We start from the raw sequence: 16447 nt of genomic DNA on the forward strand, positions 1-16447 counted from the left end.
GAATCCTTTGAGTGTTTCCATGGAGATGTGACCCACCCAACCGTAGGTGATAACTCTGATGAGATAATTTCCATGGAGGCATGGCCCTGCCCACTCAGCATGGGCCTTGATTACTGGAGCACTATATAAGCTCAGACAGAAGGAGCTAGCTCGCTACAGCCAAGAGGGACACTGAAGAATGCACAGGAGCTGAGAGAGGAACTGCAGTTTACAGAGACCTTTTGGAGACGGCCTTTGGAAGCAGGCTTTTGCTCCGGAGAAGCTAAGAAAGGACAAATGCCCCAAGAGCAACTGAGAGTGACATTTTGGAGAGAAGCTAAAGCCTAGAGAGGAATGTCCTGGGAGTAAGCCATTTTGAAACCAGAACTCCAGAGCAGATGCTAGCCACATGTCTACCCAGCTAACAGAGGTTTTCCGGACACCATTGGCCATCCTCCAGTGAAGATGCCTGATTGTTGATGCATTACCTTGGACACTTTTTGGCCTTAAGACTGTAACTGTGTAACCAAATAAACCCCCATTTATAAAAGCCAACCCGTTTCTGGTGTTTTGCATTCTGGCAGCATTAGCAAACTAGAATAGTCATATAGCTGCTAAGTTACAGAACTGCATGTTTAATCCATGTGTGTTTTACTTTCAAGTTTACAAACTGTGGATCTTTGAGTCTGGGAAGAAAGATGATAAGTAGATGAAGATAAAACAGAACAAAACAAAACATTTCATAGGTTGATGAATAAATGAGTGTGATTTTTCATTTATTTCTATGGGTGTGTGTGTGTGGGTGTGTGTGTGTGTGTGTGTATGTGAAGAAAATGGAGGTAGAAGCTCCAGTTTTGAAAAGCTGATTCTTGTATAGTTAACTTTTGCTGTGCTTTCCTTTCTTTAATGGAAGCCCAGAGGCCATGGTACTAAATCTTACATGAATATATAAAATCTAGCTATGGGCAGCTCACATAGTTTGCAGTTTGTTGAGAAAGAAGTGTTATTTCCCATTTTTAATTTTAACCACTCTGAAATTTTTCATCATTGAGTAGATGAAGAACACACAAAAGTCAACATAATAGTATGTATGTCATATAGTATACATAGTCTTAGTGCATATTTTATGAGAGGTAGCTATAAAAGGTAATTTTTCACATTCAAGAGTCTTATAGTAATTGTACACTTGGGAAGAGAACTCTGAGTATTCACTTCATAAAAATAAACAGTATTACAATTCATAGATTCACACATATACACACATACACATACACATCTACAATGATCTTTTGTTCAGAGAAGTAGCACAAAGATGTCAGTTAAATTTATATAACTGAAAAGTCTGGCAAGAATTTTGTAAAGCTATTTTGTATATCCCTGGAGCAAGAGCACACTTAAATACTAGAGAAAATACTTTCAATTCTGTTTTCTTTATGCATTTTAGTGATTATTAATATAGTAGAGTATAATGTGAAGGGCCAGTTCCCTTGTTTGTGTGATTCCTATTGTATGGTCTACCACTATGATCTTTATGGTTAATGAGCTTCATTGCCTTTATATGATACTGATGACTATTCCAAGGCAATAGTCCTTTAAAAAAGATTGATAAAAACATTGCTACATGTTCTACCCTAATATTTTTTCTCTAATACTGTCTATTAAGCTTAGAATCATGGGGCCTATTATTGAAATGTTCCATCATTTTTCTTGTTTTTAACTCTCTGCTATACTTTACTACAGTGCCTATTATTACCATACTTTATGTTTGTAAAATGCTTTATACTTTTCAAGGGATATCTATCTGCCTGTCTGTCTGTCTATCTATCTGAGAAACTGTACATACTTAAGATTGAATGGATTATTATACATTCAAGGTTAAGGAATGAAAAAGCTCATGAATGTATTCTCTTTTTATATTTAATCTGTAGCATAATATGATCTTCTAATCATTCAAAATAAAGTGAAATATATCCCTTTATTTATTTAGTCATTTCCCACAATTCCTCAGTTAATTATAGTCACATTTTCCTACTGAATGATAGTCACTCCTCAGCCATATTTTATGTTGAGAAAATTTGCCTCTTCTCAATTTGGCTACACAGGTGAATTTTGAAGGGAAAAAAGACTCTCTGCTTTTTATACAAACCCATAACAATATATTTTGATATATTCCAGGACGAAAATTTGTAAAACTATACTTCCTACTTTCTACTTCCTGTTCCCTGAGGAAATAATTTATGAATTTACCTGTTTTAAACTCCCTCATACATTACCCACAGTTTCGTTTTCCACATTTTGTTGCAGCATAGATAATTTGCTTTGAATGGGATAGCTGATGAAAATAGTGATGAGGAAGAAAACCTAATATGTTTCCAGGAATCTTTAAAAATATGTAAGCTTAAAATAGTGGCTTTGATACTTCTCCTTGTTCCTTTAAATCTGACTTATCTAACTCTGTAAAATAATAACTTTTATATTTGTGCATTGATGGAGTTAAGAATTATAGTGGCCATCTGTTGGCTAAAGGATTTTGAGGTATGCTGAAGCTATGAGTAAAATTTAAACAATTAATTGATACAAAGTTGAAACACTTTTGTTACAAGAGTTAGGTATTTTAAATATAGCTTTAAAATAAATTCCAAACAAAAACAAAATTTATTGCTGTATGTCATTTTTGACAGACTTCATATTCAAAATTGAAATAGAAAACTGTTAGGATTCTTAAATATGAAAATAGTTTTGCCAATGGATTTTTCATAAGCTTTAATAACCAACTGAGATGCTTTGACAGGTTATGCAACTTAATAAATACATTTAATGAATTGCTAACTACCTACTGTGTGCCCGACATTGTACTCAGACTTGGGAAGCAGTGACTTTGCCATCCAAGAGTTCAACTTCTAAGAAAAACTGTGTCCACATAGTATGCTCATAGTTGAGTGAAATACTCTTGAAGTTGTGGATATGTAATTGCTTCACGATTTGAACTCTGATGGAACCTAATATTTTACTGCATATTTTCCATTTGATTTAATGGAGAGGCAGAGAGGTTAAGTGACGGTTCAAAATCACATTCCCTTAAGCAAATGGCAATGCTGTTCCACATTGCCCTCCTTGCCATCTATTTACTTATCTTTTTCAGTGTACCCTGAATAATGGTATAGTCAGGCTGACAGAACCACATAATTGGTGCTAGCACGCCTTTGTCGCTCTCCGTGGTACTGAAAGATCATTACGCTGAATTTGGGTTTTCCCCCTAACACTCTGAAAATGGTGACTACTGCCCAATCAATAATTCAGAAAAAAGAGGAAAGATCTAGTGGGGAAAGGGAAGAGCAAAAAGAGAATGGTTTACAGGAGAGGCCTAGCTATTGGTTAATGGAAGGCTGTATTCAATCAACACAATCTACTGTACAACAATCACTGTGATTGGTGTGATGCTACAACAACCGTCTATATAAACAAATACACCTATTCTATATACTCATGTATCCTACTCTATAGTGGAGACAACAGACTTTAATCATGCAAGTATGGGAAAATGTGAATTTAAACTTTTTTAGGTGCTAAGAAAGATACAGGACATTATGGATCATGATATAAACTAGAGAAAATTTGTAAGTCTTAGTATGAAACTTCATTAAAAATTAATTACACTTTCTTTACACCATTAACTTATTATTGGAAAAAGAACATAGTAAAGAAGATTTGATTTATTAAATTGTGTAAGACTTCCAAATAAAAATTTTTAAAAGGTCTTGATGGGAGCTTGCTTCCTTCAACTTTTTAAAAACATACTTTATACTTGAAATGTCTATTGTATTTCCTGATAATGACATTTTAAAATTATGATATAATAGTTGATCATCATCCAGGTTGAGAAAATTTATTTGCACAACTATGTGAAAAAACTTAAATATCTACTTTTGACCAAATATTTATGTTAGTTAAATGGTATTTAAAATATATCAGCTCTACTTTTCTTTCATTAATAGTTGTGATTTTGACTCTTTCTAGATACATTATGTCAGTATGAAGCTTATGTAACTACCTCTAGAATAACAAATTAGTAGCATTTCATATGGATATTTGTGTTGCTAGAGCTTCTGGTTATTACCTGGATCTATGCCTACTGGAAGTTCCTGCCCAAACTCCTTGTTCACCCACCTGCAATGGGCCACACCTTGAACTGCATTTCGTGTACTTCGGCCCGTGAAAAAATCCTCACACACTTCCATGAATCTTTTCCAGTATTCTGCAACTGAAGCTGAAGTAGATATACAGAGGTATATACCTCCTAATCTATGCCACCGTCAGGAACAGTGGGGCATATACTCAGACCTCACTCTTCCAGACCATCTTCCAAGGTGCCCTGCACAAAATGCTTATGAACAGAGTGTATTTTCTTATGGATTCTGACAACTTGATGCCACCCTACTTGGCCACTTCTGGGGAGTGATGTGATCAATTTATCTTGGCACATCTATAACCCATTTGTGGCTCACTAATTCAAAAGTTCTGTACTTAACCTGCTTCATTTTTCTTCTGAGAATTTATTGTCACCTGATATAAGTACATACTGATTTATTTATTTGTTTATGACATACCTCACTAAAATCCAATATTCATGAAAGCAGGGTCTTTGTCTTTTTTGCTCACTGTCATATTTTCAGTGCCTAGAAAATAGTTGGCTTGTTGTTGGCACGCAAATATTCATGGGATGAATGAGTAGACTCTAATTTTCATGAGGGCTCTCTTTGCTTCCCTCTTCATCTTCAGCCTACCCAGTGCTTAGCTCATTATAAGTACTGTTACTAAGGAGGTAAGCAGAGCCCCAGATTTTAAAGATTCTTATAGGACATGTCAGGGATTTTAGACTATTTATCAAAAAATTAGAAGTCACCAAAGTGTTATAATTAGAAATAAATAAAAATTCTGCTATTTCTGTTAATAATGACACCTCCATTCTCTTACTCATCTAATCTTTAACTCTCAAAGTGATGTAAGACTTTTTTTTCCTTCTGCTTCGTTGCTAATAATTTGCCAATATCTGAAAATTTAATTTCAGTATGACATATCCATCTCATCCTTTACTTTCCATTTGAATTTAGGCCTTGGCTAACTACTGCTAAGCTCACATTGCTGTCTTCAGTTTATTCTCCATCTAAGTCATTCTATGTTTTATAAACACATTAATAGTACAATGTTGGCCATCCCATTTGTCTAAACAAATACTTGCAATAGCTTTTCATTGATTAAATATAGATTCCCAGCTTTCCATTTAAAAAAATAGTACAATATAACTTTTTATAACTTTCAACACTTATTCACATAAATTATTGTAATTAATCTTATCTTCTGAGATAGTAACAAACTGTTGCTCTCATGTTTTTGAAATAATTTCAAATTTAAAGAAATATTGCAAAATTACTACAAGGAACTCCTCCATACCCTTGCCCAGATTTACCAAGTGTTAACAGTTTATCATATTTGCTTCATCAGTCTCCTTCTCTCTACATGTATCTGAACCATTTGTGAATAAATTGAAGCTGTCATGCCCTCTTTACCTTTGTTCTGGTTTGCTAGATCTATTGTTATACAAAATACTAGAAATGGATTGGCTTTTATAAAGAGGATTTATTAGGTTACAAATTTACAGTTCTAAGGACATAAAAGTGTCTAAACTCAGGCATAAATAAGAGGATACCTTCACTGAAGAATGGCTGATGGTGTCCAGAACACTTCTTTCAGCTGGGAAGGCATGTGGCTGGTGTCTGCCAGTCCTTTGTTCCCAGGTTCTCGTTTCAAAATGGCTTTCTCCAAAATGTCTCTGGGCTTCTGTCTCTCTTAGCTTCTCTCTCTCTCAGCCTCTGTGCATCTTTGCTTGTTCTCCCAGGGCATTTCTCTCTAAGTATCTGAGGGTCCTTTCTTAGCCTTTCCAGGGCAAATGCTGGGCTTCTTCTCTTAGCTTAGTATCTCAAAACTTCTTTCTATCTGCATCTGCAAATATCTCCAAGTGTTTGGGTTTGTGTGGGCTCTCAGCTCTCTTAAGGACTCCAGTGATCTAATTAACTAATTAAGACCCACCCTGAATGTGTGAGGTCACAACCTCCATGGAAATAATCTAATCAAAATGTCTCACCCACATTTGGGTGGGTCACATCTCCATGTAAACAATCTAATCAAAGGGTCCCACCCTAATCAAAAGACTAATCAGTCTGCCCCCACAAGATCACATTAAAGAACATGGCTTTTGTGGTGGGCATAATAGAGTCAAGCCAGCACAACATCCAAATATTTCATTAGGTATTTCTTAAAAACAAGGGCTTTCTCATACATGATCACAATGAAATTATCAAAATTAGAACATTTACTATTTAACAAAACTAATTGTAACTTAACATTAATAAAAGGCTGGGATCAAATATTGCTGATGTTATTCATATTTTGCTCATTGTCCCAATAATCCTCTTTATAGCTAATTTTTCCAGTTCAGTATCCAATTCTGGATTACACATTACATTTGGTAGTAATATCTCTTCAATCTCCTTTAGTTTGGAACCCTTCCTTAGTCTTTCTTTGGCCTTCACGATAGTGACATTTTTTGAATAGTACAGACAAGGCATTTTGTAAACTTTCCCTCAGTTTTGGTTTTGCATTGTTTCCTCATGATTAGATTCAATTAATCTGGAATACCAAATAAATAACTGTGTACTCCTTGGTGTATCACATCATGGGGCACATGATGTCATTTGGACCCATCATTGGTAATTTTAACCTTGATCACTTGGTTAAGGTGATATTTACCAGATATATCCACTACAAAGAAATTGCTTATTGCCTTGTAATTCAGAAGAATCTATAGTAGTTTAGAAAAATAGCCTCAAATGATTCCCATTTGTTTGTGCATTCTCCATGGCAATATGACTTTGCAGTTTCTGACATCAAGACATAGAATCTGGGCTTGGTTATGTGACTTCTGTGGACTAATGAGATACTGGCAAATGTGTGTGCCCGCAGAACCTTGAAAAGTACTCCATTTGGTGCTTGCCCTCCCTTCTTGTTTTTATGGAACCTGCAACTGTCGCCACTGAAGAAGACAGGCCGAGTCTCCTGGAGGATGACAAACCAGGCTGAACAAAAATGAGCCATTGCAGCTCAGCCCTGTCTACCATGGCTAATAAACTTGCCAACTGCCAGACAGGCAAGCAAGGCTGTCTAGACCATCCAACACAAATTGAGTCTGCCAGACCAGAGGAGCACTCAGCTAACCCAAAGAACCATGAGAAAGTATTGATGTTTATTTTTTTGAGCCACTTAGTTTTGTGATGGTATAATATGCAGCAAAACTAATAATTTCTGGGGAGATACTTCAAGATGGTAATTATCCTGTTATATATCTAACTGACTAGTTTTATGATCCTTGTCTAAGTTAAATATTGCTGTGAAGGTTGCAAAATGGTCTTGCTCATGTTTTAAAAGATGAAGAATGTAAGAATGGGGGGGTATTATGAATTGCCTAAGGACATATAGCTATTAAGTGGCTGTGTCAAGATTAGAACCACGATCTTTTACCTGCTGGTTCAAAGCTTTTCTTGATATGCCATGCAGAGGTGAGTGACCTGATGGCAGAACTGGAACTCATGGAGAGAGCAATAGAGAGAAATTCCAGTTGTCTCTGGTTTTATACATACACAGAAATAGCTCTGGTAGATGTTCCATAATTGATGGTGAGGTAGGGGTGGCAGAATGGACAATATAGGACACATTAAAAGTTGATTGTCATGCCAATTCTCTTAAGAATTAATTGGCTTGTGAGAATCATATAAAGCTATCTCTAGAAATTGTCTGTCATATGATTAAGAATGTCATTGTTGACATACTAGATTATAATTAATAATATATATTTGTACAATATGGCACTTAGTATTTTTGAAGTAGCTTTCATAACCTCTCCCAGATCTGCCAAATAAACAGACATGATTAAGAAGAGGGAGCTAAGACCTGTAAAGTAGCACAAATAAGAAAATTGAGACTGAAGGAAGTCAAGGGCTTAAAGTAGCCTAGAGTCAGCAGTGAATAAATGGCATAGCAGGGATCTGAATTCAGCAATCTCAGCGAACTAGAGGAGTCCCAAATGGCAGTCAGAGATAGGTTCCAAGTGGCCCAGGTGCTAACAAAGCTGAATCTTAAATCGTGCTTTGTGCTAGACTCTGTTCTAAGGTCCTTGCATGCGTTTTAACTGATTCAGTACCATAGATTTCTGCTACACTACACTTTAACTTTACTCAGAAACGCAAGCTATTCAGGTTCTTCACGAAGTGTGTGTGTGTGTGTGCGCGCGCGCGCGCGCGCGCGCGCGTGCGCCCGTGCGGGTCTGTGTATTAGAGCAAACATGGCACCAAAAATTATCTTCCTGACTGAGAAAGGAATTCAAAACGCTCCTTTCTTGGGCTATAGTTAAAGACTCACTTTTTCTTTACCCCTGTCTAAAAAATTAAGGGCACAGAAAACTGCTCTGTGTTCCCAGTTCTCTTACAGCTCATTCGGTGGCAGCCACCGCTGCCGCCAACCGGAACATTAGGATATTGTCATCGTGTGTGAGCTGTAACGGACAAGAGGCAAACTGTCCTTTCTGCTTCATGGGACCGAAACCTCAAGTCTCTCCCCGACAGCCAGGGGTGGGGTTGGCTGAGCTTTCCCCGAAGGCAGTCCCTGATCCCTCAGCCCCCTGTGAGAGGCTCGCTGGTCCACTGGGCGCACACGGCGCTCGCAGGCCGACTTTCGCATAGTGGGAACCCGGGGCGGCCGGGGGTCGCGCGGTTCTATTCAGGGTGGGGAGCCGACCCCGAGGTTGCTCTCGGGAGCCCTGCCTGCCAAGTATCGCGGGACTTGTGCACAGCGCAGGAGCTGAAGCTCCAGGAGCAGCAGGAGCGCCCAGCCCAGGGAGGAGCGGGAGCGGGAAGGGAGGAGGACCCGGGTGCTGGTTACGTAAATGATATCGGCCCAGTGAGAGGCCTCCAGGCTGGGGCTACGGGAGGGGGAGGGGCCACGCGAGGAGGAGGGGCTGGGAGAGAGCGGGCTGGGGTGGGGGGGTTTGGGGGGCGGAGGCTGGGGGCGAAGTGACCAGGCGGCGGCGGTGGCGGCAGCGGCGGCTTTGCCGAGGTGACAATGTACTAGGCGCCCTCGCTCGGTCTCCTGCGCCGCCTCGGCCTCGGCACCCGTGGAGCCTTCCAGCCCGCTGCTGCGCTATGAGGGCGCCTCTCCGGGGCTGGCCGAGGCCGAAACCGGCTTGCTCTGCGTGCGTGGAAGTGTGAAGAGAGAGGCGCGGACGGGAGCCGGGCTGCGCGCGGCGCTCGGGGGCTGACGCGGATTCCAGGTGAGCGCGGGCTCCACGCGCCCCTCATTCGGCGCGCCGGGTACTCATCGCTTTCGGCGGCGCCTGCTGGGCTCGATCGGAGTCTCAAGTCCCTGCGTGGACTGCTGGTCCCTCTTCGCGGGATCTCTGGCCAAGGATAGCAGGTCTCATCTCTCTATCTAGGTCGTCCTCTCTTCCTCGTAATTGTCTAGGTTTAGTCCCTTTTGGGAGGCCAGAGCGCCCGGGCAGGTTGTCGGGAAGTCTTGCAGCCAGGGCCGGTCCCGGGGCAGAGGTGCCGGCGGACCTGGCGAGGTAGTTTCCCAGGATAGCAGGTGAGGCGGGTTGACTGCAAGGCACGCAACTTTCTGCCGCCTCTTGTCCTCTCCCCGGTTTTCCCGCTACGGGGCTGAGCTGCGGGGCGCTGGTCACCCTCTGCGCCCTGGTCGCGCTCGGCGGCGGGGGCGGCTGGGCCTCTCCGCACAGGCAACTTTCTCTAACCAGCTGGGGGAAGCCGCGGCTACCGCGCGGAAGCTTCTATAGAACCATATACCGGGGAAGCTCCGCGTTTTGGGCTTTTTTCTCGACGGTTGTCTTCCTCTCTTTCTGTTTCCCTTTGCCTCCCTCTTTCAGTACTTCTCTGTGCGTATCTCTGTCTCTGACTGTTTTTCTCCCCCCCCCCCTTCCTCCGTGCCTCTGTCTTTCATTCTCTTTCTCTTGCGATGTCTCTGTGTCTCTTTCATTCGATCTCTTCATCTTGTCCCTCCTTCTGGCAGTATTTTTTTTTTTTTCCTCTCTCTCTCTCTCGTTTCTCTCTCTGTCTTCTTTCCTCATCCCCCTACCCTGTCCTCCTTCCAAGCACCGGCAACCTGATCCCAGGGCGCCTTGGCCAGGAGATCCGGTCCGCCTGCTGGGCTCTTTCAGGTGCAGAGACGTCCCTGCTTGGGGACAGTGGGGACGTGGGGATGGACGCAGCCCATCCTTGTTCGGGCTGTCCGGGAGCCGAGGGGCTGAATGAGGGGCGTAAGAGCCAGAGCGGAGGGCGCGGAGCTAGCCTCCCTCCCGGGGTACGAGGGCGCTGCGCTTTTGCTGTCTAGAGCGCACAGAGGCTGCGGGTTTTAACAAGGAAAGATGTGGACCGCTCCCGGTGCCGCCTTCTTTGACTACCGTCAGTTGAGTTTGCAGGTGGAGAGTCCACATTTCCAGCCTTCATTGGCAGCCACAGGAGAAGAGGCAGAAGGCAAACACCTGCTTCGGGATTCAGTGAAAACTAATCTCGAAAGGGTGGGAGTTTTCGTGTGGCAAAGGTATTGCAAGCGGAGGGGAAGAGCATTGCGGACAGAGGCATGCCTGCCTCAAACTGCCATCCACTCGTCCATTGGAGACCGATTTCCTTGGGGAAGATAGCGGTCAGTCCTCTCAGAAACACAGCATGAAATTATGAAATTTCGGGTTTCCTTGCCGTCTCTGCCCCCCGCCCCCCATTTTCAGCAGCCTTTATGTGAAGGCTGCCTTTGCTGGGGGGGGGGGCAGTCTCAGTCTCTCTCTCTGCCTCTCTCTCTCTCCCTTTCCCTCCCCAACCCCCTCCGTCCATCCATCCCTCCCCCTTCTCTCTGTCATTCTGTGTGTGTGTGTGTGTGTGTGTTTGTGTTCATACCCTCTAGTGTTAGAGAATCCTGCCAGTTTGAGAATATTGAAAAGTAAGGTCAACCTATTGGTGACTCTTACTTTGGATCTCTCACCTTCCCAGACCATTCTTCTATCATTCTATCCTTGGTTACTCTCAACCTTTCTTCTTCCTCATCCTGACTTTTGCATTGGATGACTAACTTTCCTTCCTTGATCTTTACAAACCCCTCTTCCCTGCTGAATTAGAATCTTAATATTGAAACCCTATATTTGTGACTTCGGAGATGGATAGATTTGGAGAATTTTCATAGCCAAAGGTAGGCTTTGAACATGAGAGACATGCATTTTTCTCACTGTTTGGAACAAAATAGAATTTCACGTTTTTTCCTTATGCACCTTGCCACCTTTAACTCCAGTGAGAATTTTCCCTAGCTGTTCCTGCTTGTTTAAGTAAATGCTTTACTCAACCATTTCTGTGATGCTCATCCCATTTCAGGGCTTAAGCTACTTGTTTAAGTATATATCAGATCACGTTTGGGGAAGAAGTAGAGACAGCTTTTTCAGAGGTTGTACAGAGTGCTGCTGGTGTAGTTTAATTCTGGACCAGAGAGGCTAGTGTGGGACCAGATGCTGTCTCAGATATGCAGACCCTGAAGCAGTGTGTGGAAGCTAGTAAGTGCTTAATAAAAACTAGTTGATTGAATGATTAGTATGCAACCGATTATAAACTTTCAAGTCGCCCAGGTATGCTAATAGGCCCACCTATTAGAAGCTGAATTCTGCTGCTGCTTTTTTTTTTTTTTCCTATTTCTTTTAGTCTTTTATGAATGGGAATTGAGGACTAGTGAAAGAGATGTTGAAACATAAGCCCTCTGCTTCTTTCTAGTTCATTTCACTGCCTGGATTGTACCCCTCTCTGTTAAGTCTTTAAATTGACTTTTTTTTTTTTTTTTTTCTGTTAGCAGTCATTGCAAAATTGAGGAAGTGAGTTTAGATACTTTCATGGGTGGCATTGCTCAACTTTTCTGCCTGAAAGTAAACTGGTGCATGTCATCATTTTTGGGTGAATTTTTTTCTGTGGTTCTTAACAAGTGAACAGTTTTCTCTTTTAATATAAAGAGTAGATATATAAGCTTAAAATATTTGGGTGCTATTAATTGATCTGTAAAATGAATCACCCTAAGTAATTTACAGATTTCCTGTGAATATATATGATTTTCTGTAAATATATATGGTGTGTGTGTATGTATATGTGTATATATATGAGATATATGTATATGAGATATATTCCTCTCAAATATATATGAGAGGTGTGAAACTACATGCATATGAGCATTTACCAAGGTATCTGGAAATATAAAGCCTCCTGGTACAAGGTATTAGCGGGAATCCATGGGGCAGTACTGCTTTTTGGATGATATGCTAGTCATCTTCTAAAACAGTTAGGGATGTGCCATGAGTATTTTGCAGGAGCATGTTCAGGACAATTTTGCTTAAAAGTATTCTTATAAATCACCTGACACTCTCTTCTACCCAATTTTTATATTTAAAAATAGCAAAGACATAGTGAAGGTGGAAATTATGATGTTGGTAGAGTGGCCTTCTTATTTCTTACGGATAAGAATTTTGAGACATAATTCTTTAATGCAGTGTGCATTTATTTAAACAGTTGTGTCAGAGTGAAATAAAATATTTCAGTCATGTCATCTTGCTTTTTAGAAGTCATAGTTTTAACAGGAACATTTACATTTAATAGAAAGAGATTGTGTAGCTTACTAAGACTGGCATGTCAGGCAGAAGTTGAGAGAATGAGCAACTGATGGGTGTTTGTATTCTTTCTATTTGGGTAAATGAAGCGATGCTTGCTATGTTGGTGTTTCTGAATAACAAGAATAGTAAATGAAACAATTAATGAGAGTAAAGCATGAATAGTATTAAATCCAACAATGTAAAATAAATAACAGTGCCACATATTTCCTGTGAGTGTCCATTGTGCTTTATAAAAATGGAGTTCCTAAAGTTTTGTCCTCTCACTCATGTGCCTTATTAAACTTCATGTTCTCACAAGACACCTCTTATAATAAAAAGCACAGTCTCAACTGTGACTTTTAACGTATCACACTTCTTGGATTTTTGTCTGTATTAGTAGAAACATGTAGAGATCTTAAAACTATTGGGATTAAACAGGATCACTACTTAAAATCTTAGTGACCATATGCCTAATTCTCAAAGGACTTTAGCTAGGCTTCTGTTATAAAGCCTTCTTTCTGTTCTTGTCACCAGAATAAAGCTATGTGAAACATCAAACCAAGACCTAAGCATTATATATACTCTTGTTGACTCTATTTGATGACATTTAAAAAATTGCTTACAGACACACACCCACACACACATACACATGAAGCATATGTTTGAAAACATAAAAGATATTTAAAGATCTTGGCCCTGTCTGCTTTGATAAACCGTTTATCATTTTGACAGATTAGATTTCTATTTACAATTTCTGTCTTAAGGAACATTATTTAATTTAAGACCTTGTGCAGTTCGATTCCAGGTGTATTTTTTTTTTAAGACTGAGCTTTCCATTTTGAAATTTAATACTTAGAGAATTCAAGGAGATTTGTAAAAATGAATATACTGTTAATTAAGTAATAATTGGTCATCCACTCAGAGCATTGTAAACAGGCATCTTTTGGAGGAAAAGTATAAACTAAACAGACATGAATCATTTGCTGCTTGATCTTCCTTGCTTCAGAATTGGACCTCTGCCTATGCTTTCAATTATATACATATATATCTTCTATATTTATCTTCAGTCTTCATGATCATCACCTGTAATGGCAGCAAAGAATTGAGTCACATTGGCACTGAATCTTGAATTACTTTCCCTCTTTGCTTTCATCTCTGATAAAATCAGAGTTGAATTTGTGACCCAACTTTAAGAATTATGTACAATAGTTCTTTGTGTACTAAGCATACATTTATGATTAACCATTAATGAATCTGTATTGTTTCATGTTACATATAATTTTTTTCAATTCTACAGTGAATGCTGTGACAGATCCATTTCATATATTTCTTTTTTAGCAGATTCTATCTTAAAAAATGAGAGCTCAATAATGAAACTGCTCAGTAAATTGCTGCTCTGGATTAAACAGGAGTAGGATCACAGAACTTCACCACACGTGCCCGTCCACTGTCTCCTTCTTACCTTTTCTCTGGCAACTATGACAGAAGTTGAGGTTTATGTGGAACATTGTTTTTAAAAATACTGGTCTGATCTCTGTATAGTCCGTTCAGTCTTCCATATATTCTAAATGTTACCCTGGTTCAACCAAGACCATAAGAGATCTATGTACTTTTACCATTATTTGGGTACCTGGTAAATCGTTTCACTGAGCTACATTTTAGAAAAAGATTCTTGATTTGCAGTAAGTATTGATAGTAAGTATGCCATTGGAGAACTTTTTGAGTTTATTAACGAGAGTCACTTTTATAAGGCTCGATGGGGGAAATTTTTCTCAAACATTAGTGCCAGGAGACACAACATGCTTCATTCTTTTCATTGGTATTTTATATTAGGGTCACTGAGTCTTGTAATGGTTTCTCTTTTTGCTTTGATCTCTAGTAAATACAGAGGTGAATTTGTGACCCAACTTTATCAGTTATGCACAATACTTCTTTGTGTACTAAATTTACAGGAGCTTTCTTTTACTATTCTACCTTTATTAGTATTTTTTTTTATTAGAGAAGTTGTAGATTCATGGAACAATCATGCACAAAGTACAGAGTTCCCATATATTGCCATAATATTAACACCTTGCACTAGTGTGTTACTTTAGTTGATGAAAGAACATTTTTATAATTGTACTATTAACTATGGTGCATGGTTTATATTAGGGTACACTGTGTTGTACAGTCTTTTTTTTTAAATTATTCTAGTAACATATGAACAACCTAAAAATTTCCCCTTTGAGCCACATTTGAATATATAATTCAGGGCCATTAATTACATTCACAATGTTGTGCTACTGTCACCAACATTTATAATCCTATATTTAATATTAGCTTCTTAACTAAGAAATTATTACAGGTGACTAAAGACATCTATGTGATTCAAATTATTTTATAAGGTCCCTTTAAAGGCATTAGCTGAAATTTATTTTCAGCTTTGAGGATTCCATGTTTACATTTTCTTTGTATGTCTCAGGACCTATTTATTTAAGCTAAAATGATTAATTTTTAAAAGTTGCTATCACAAGTTATTAAGAGATTTCTGGGACATAAAATTACAATATAAGGTACACTAGAGGAGAGGTTCCTTTCCTCTAAGGACCACAGTTCATCATAGCTCCACATAATGATAATACTCATGAACTTTCAGGCTCTCTCTGAATTACGACTCTGCTGTTATGTGGAACAAGCATCTACCCTTCATAACAGAACTAGAACAAGACTCACACTATTGTTTGTTAAAGATCTGCCACGTTAATGGTTAATCCTACCAAGAAAGCTTGAGAAGTGATGTAGGGAGAGTAGTGAGCGTATTTGTGATCATATTTCATCCTATAAGAAAAAATTAAATACACTGTCCACATTAAGTACTCAGACTTCTTTTGTATTTTTAAAGACATGCATACTGTTAAGATAGGTGGGAGTTGAACAATATATATCCTATCAGAGCTTTAACATGATGGGGAATTAATTGGGACTGTCTTATCCATTGGCCTATATTGAATTGTCACTTAACTCTCATGTAAGCACTTGTATAATACTATAGGAAAAGTGGGATTGAACTGTTGATTGGTATTTTTGGTGATCATAATACAAGGGGTGATCATAACACAGCTTGCACATTCAAAAATTATCCAAATTGCACTCCAGAGATAGTGGTAAATGTCAACTTAAAATCTTGTCTAATATTATCTTGGAATTATAAGCAAAGTTCCTATTTTTTTTGTTAATATAATGGATTTTGACATATGGAAGGATTATGCATCTTTGTGTACATCAGAAGCATAACGACTGACTTAATTTCCTTTGAGGATTTTATTATATAATTAGTTTCAAATGTAAAAAGTGAGATTTATATGACTATTGACACCTATGCAATACTACCATTAGTTTAAAGAAAGAAAAATGGGAAAAAATACTTGGAAACACACACACACACACACACACACACACACCCCCACACACCCCTACCTCAATTTATTACAAGGAAGTTACAAATGGTAAATTGATTTATAAATTGATGAAATAACTAAAATTAATTAAATGCCTACTCTGTATTAGTTCTGTGCTTAGTAAGTATCCAACATGTCATTACAACAGTCTGTTGTAAACGATACAAAAGACTGTATCTTTATAATAGTCATATGAATAGAAGGTAATGTTGCTCTCCCTGTTCTATAAATGAGGCTTCTCCTACTCAGTCACATAGCTAATATATGTTATAGACAAGTATCACGCCAGTTCTTTCTG

At 39.1% G+C, this 16447-nt stretch overlaps 2 protein-coding genes across 3 annotated transcripts in view; one reads left to right on the forward strand and one right to left on the reverse strand.

Annotated features, from left to right (window-relative positions):
- LOC119543718 (ATP-dependent RNA helicase DDX19A-like) overlaps positions 1 to 8769 on the reverse strand; it is a 65383-nt gene extending 56614 nt beyond the window's left edge. The window contains exon 1 of the mRNA XM_037848637.1: positions 8635 to 8769. Within this exon, the coding sequence (XP_037704565.1) occupies positions 8635 to 8769 (135 nt within the window). The remainder of the gene's footprint in view (positions 1 to 8634) is intronic.
- A 341-nt stretch (positions 8770 to 9110) lies between these two features.
- GALNT13 (polypeptide N-acetylgalactosaminyltransferase 13) overlaps positions 9111 to 16447 on the forward strand; it is a 574420-nt gene continuing 567083 nt past the window's right edge. The window contains exon 1 of one of the 2 annotated variants that reach the window (XM_037849905.1): positions 9111 to 9358. The gene's annotated coding sequence lies outside the window, so the exon portion shown is untranslated. Of the gene's footprint in view, positions 9359 to 9444; positions 9502 to 16447 lie in introns of those variants that run through there. The other variant, XM_037849906.1, reaches the window with a different exon arrangement.

The sequence above is a fragment of the Choloepus didactylus genome, chromosome 9 (genome assembly GCF_015220235.1).
Source record: "Choloepus didactylus isolate mChoDid1 chromosome 9, mChoDid1.pri, whole genome shotgun sequence".
Lineage (NCBI taxonomy): Eukaryota > Metazoa > Chordata > Mammalia > Pilosa > Megalonychidae > Choloepus > Choloepus didactylus.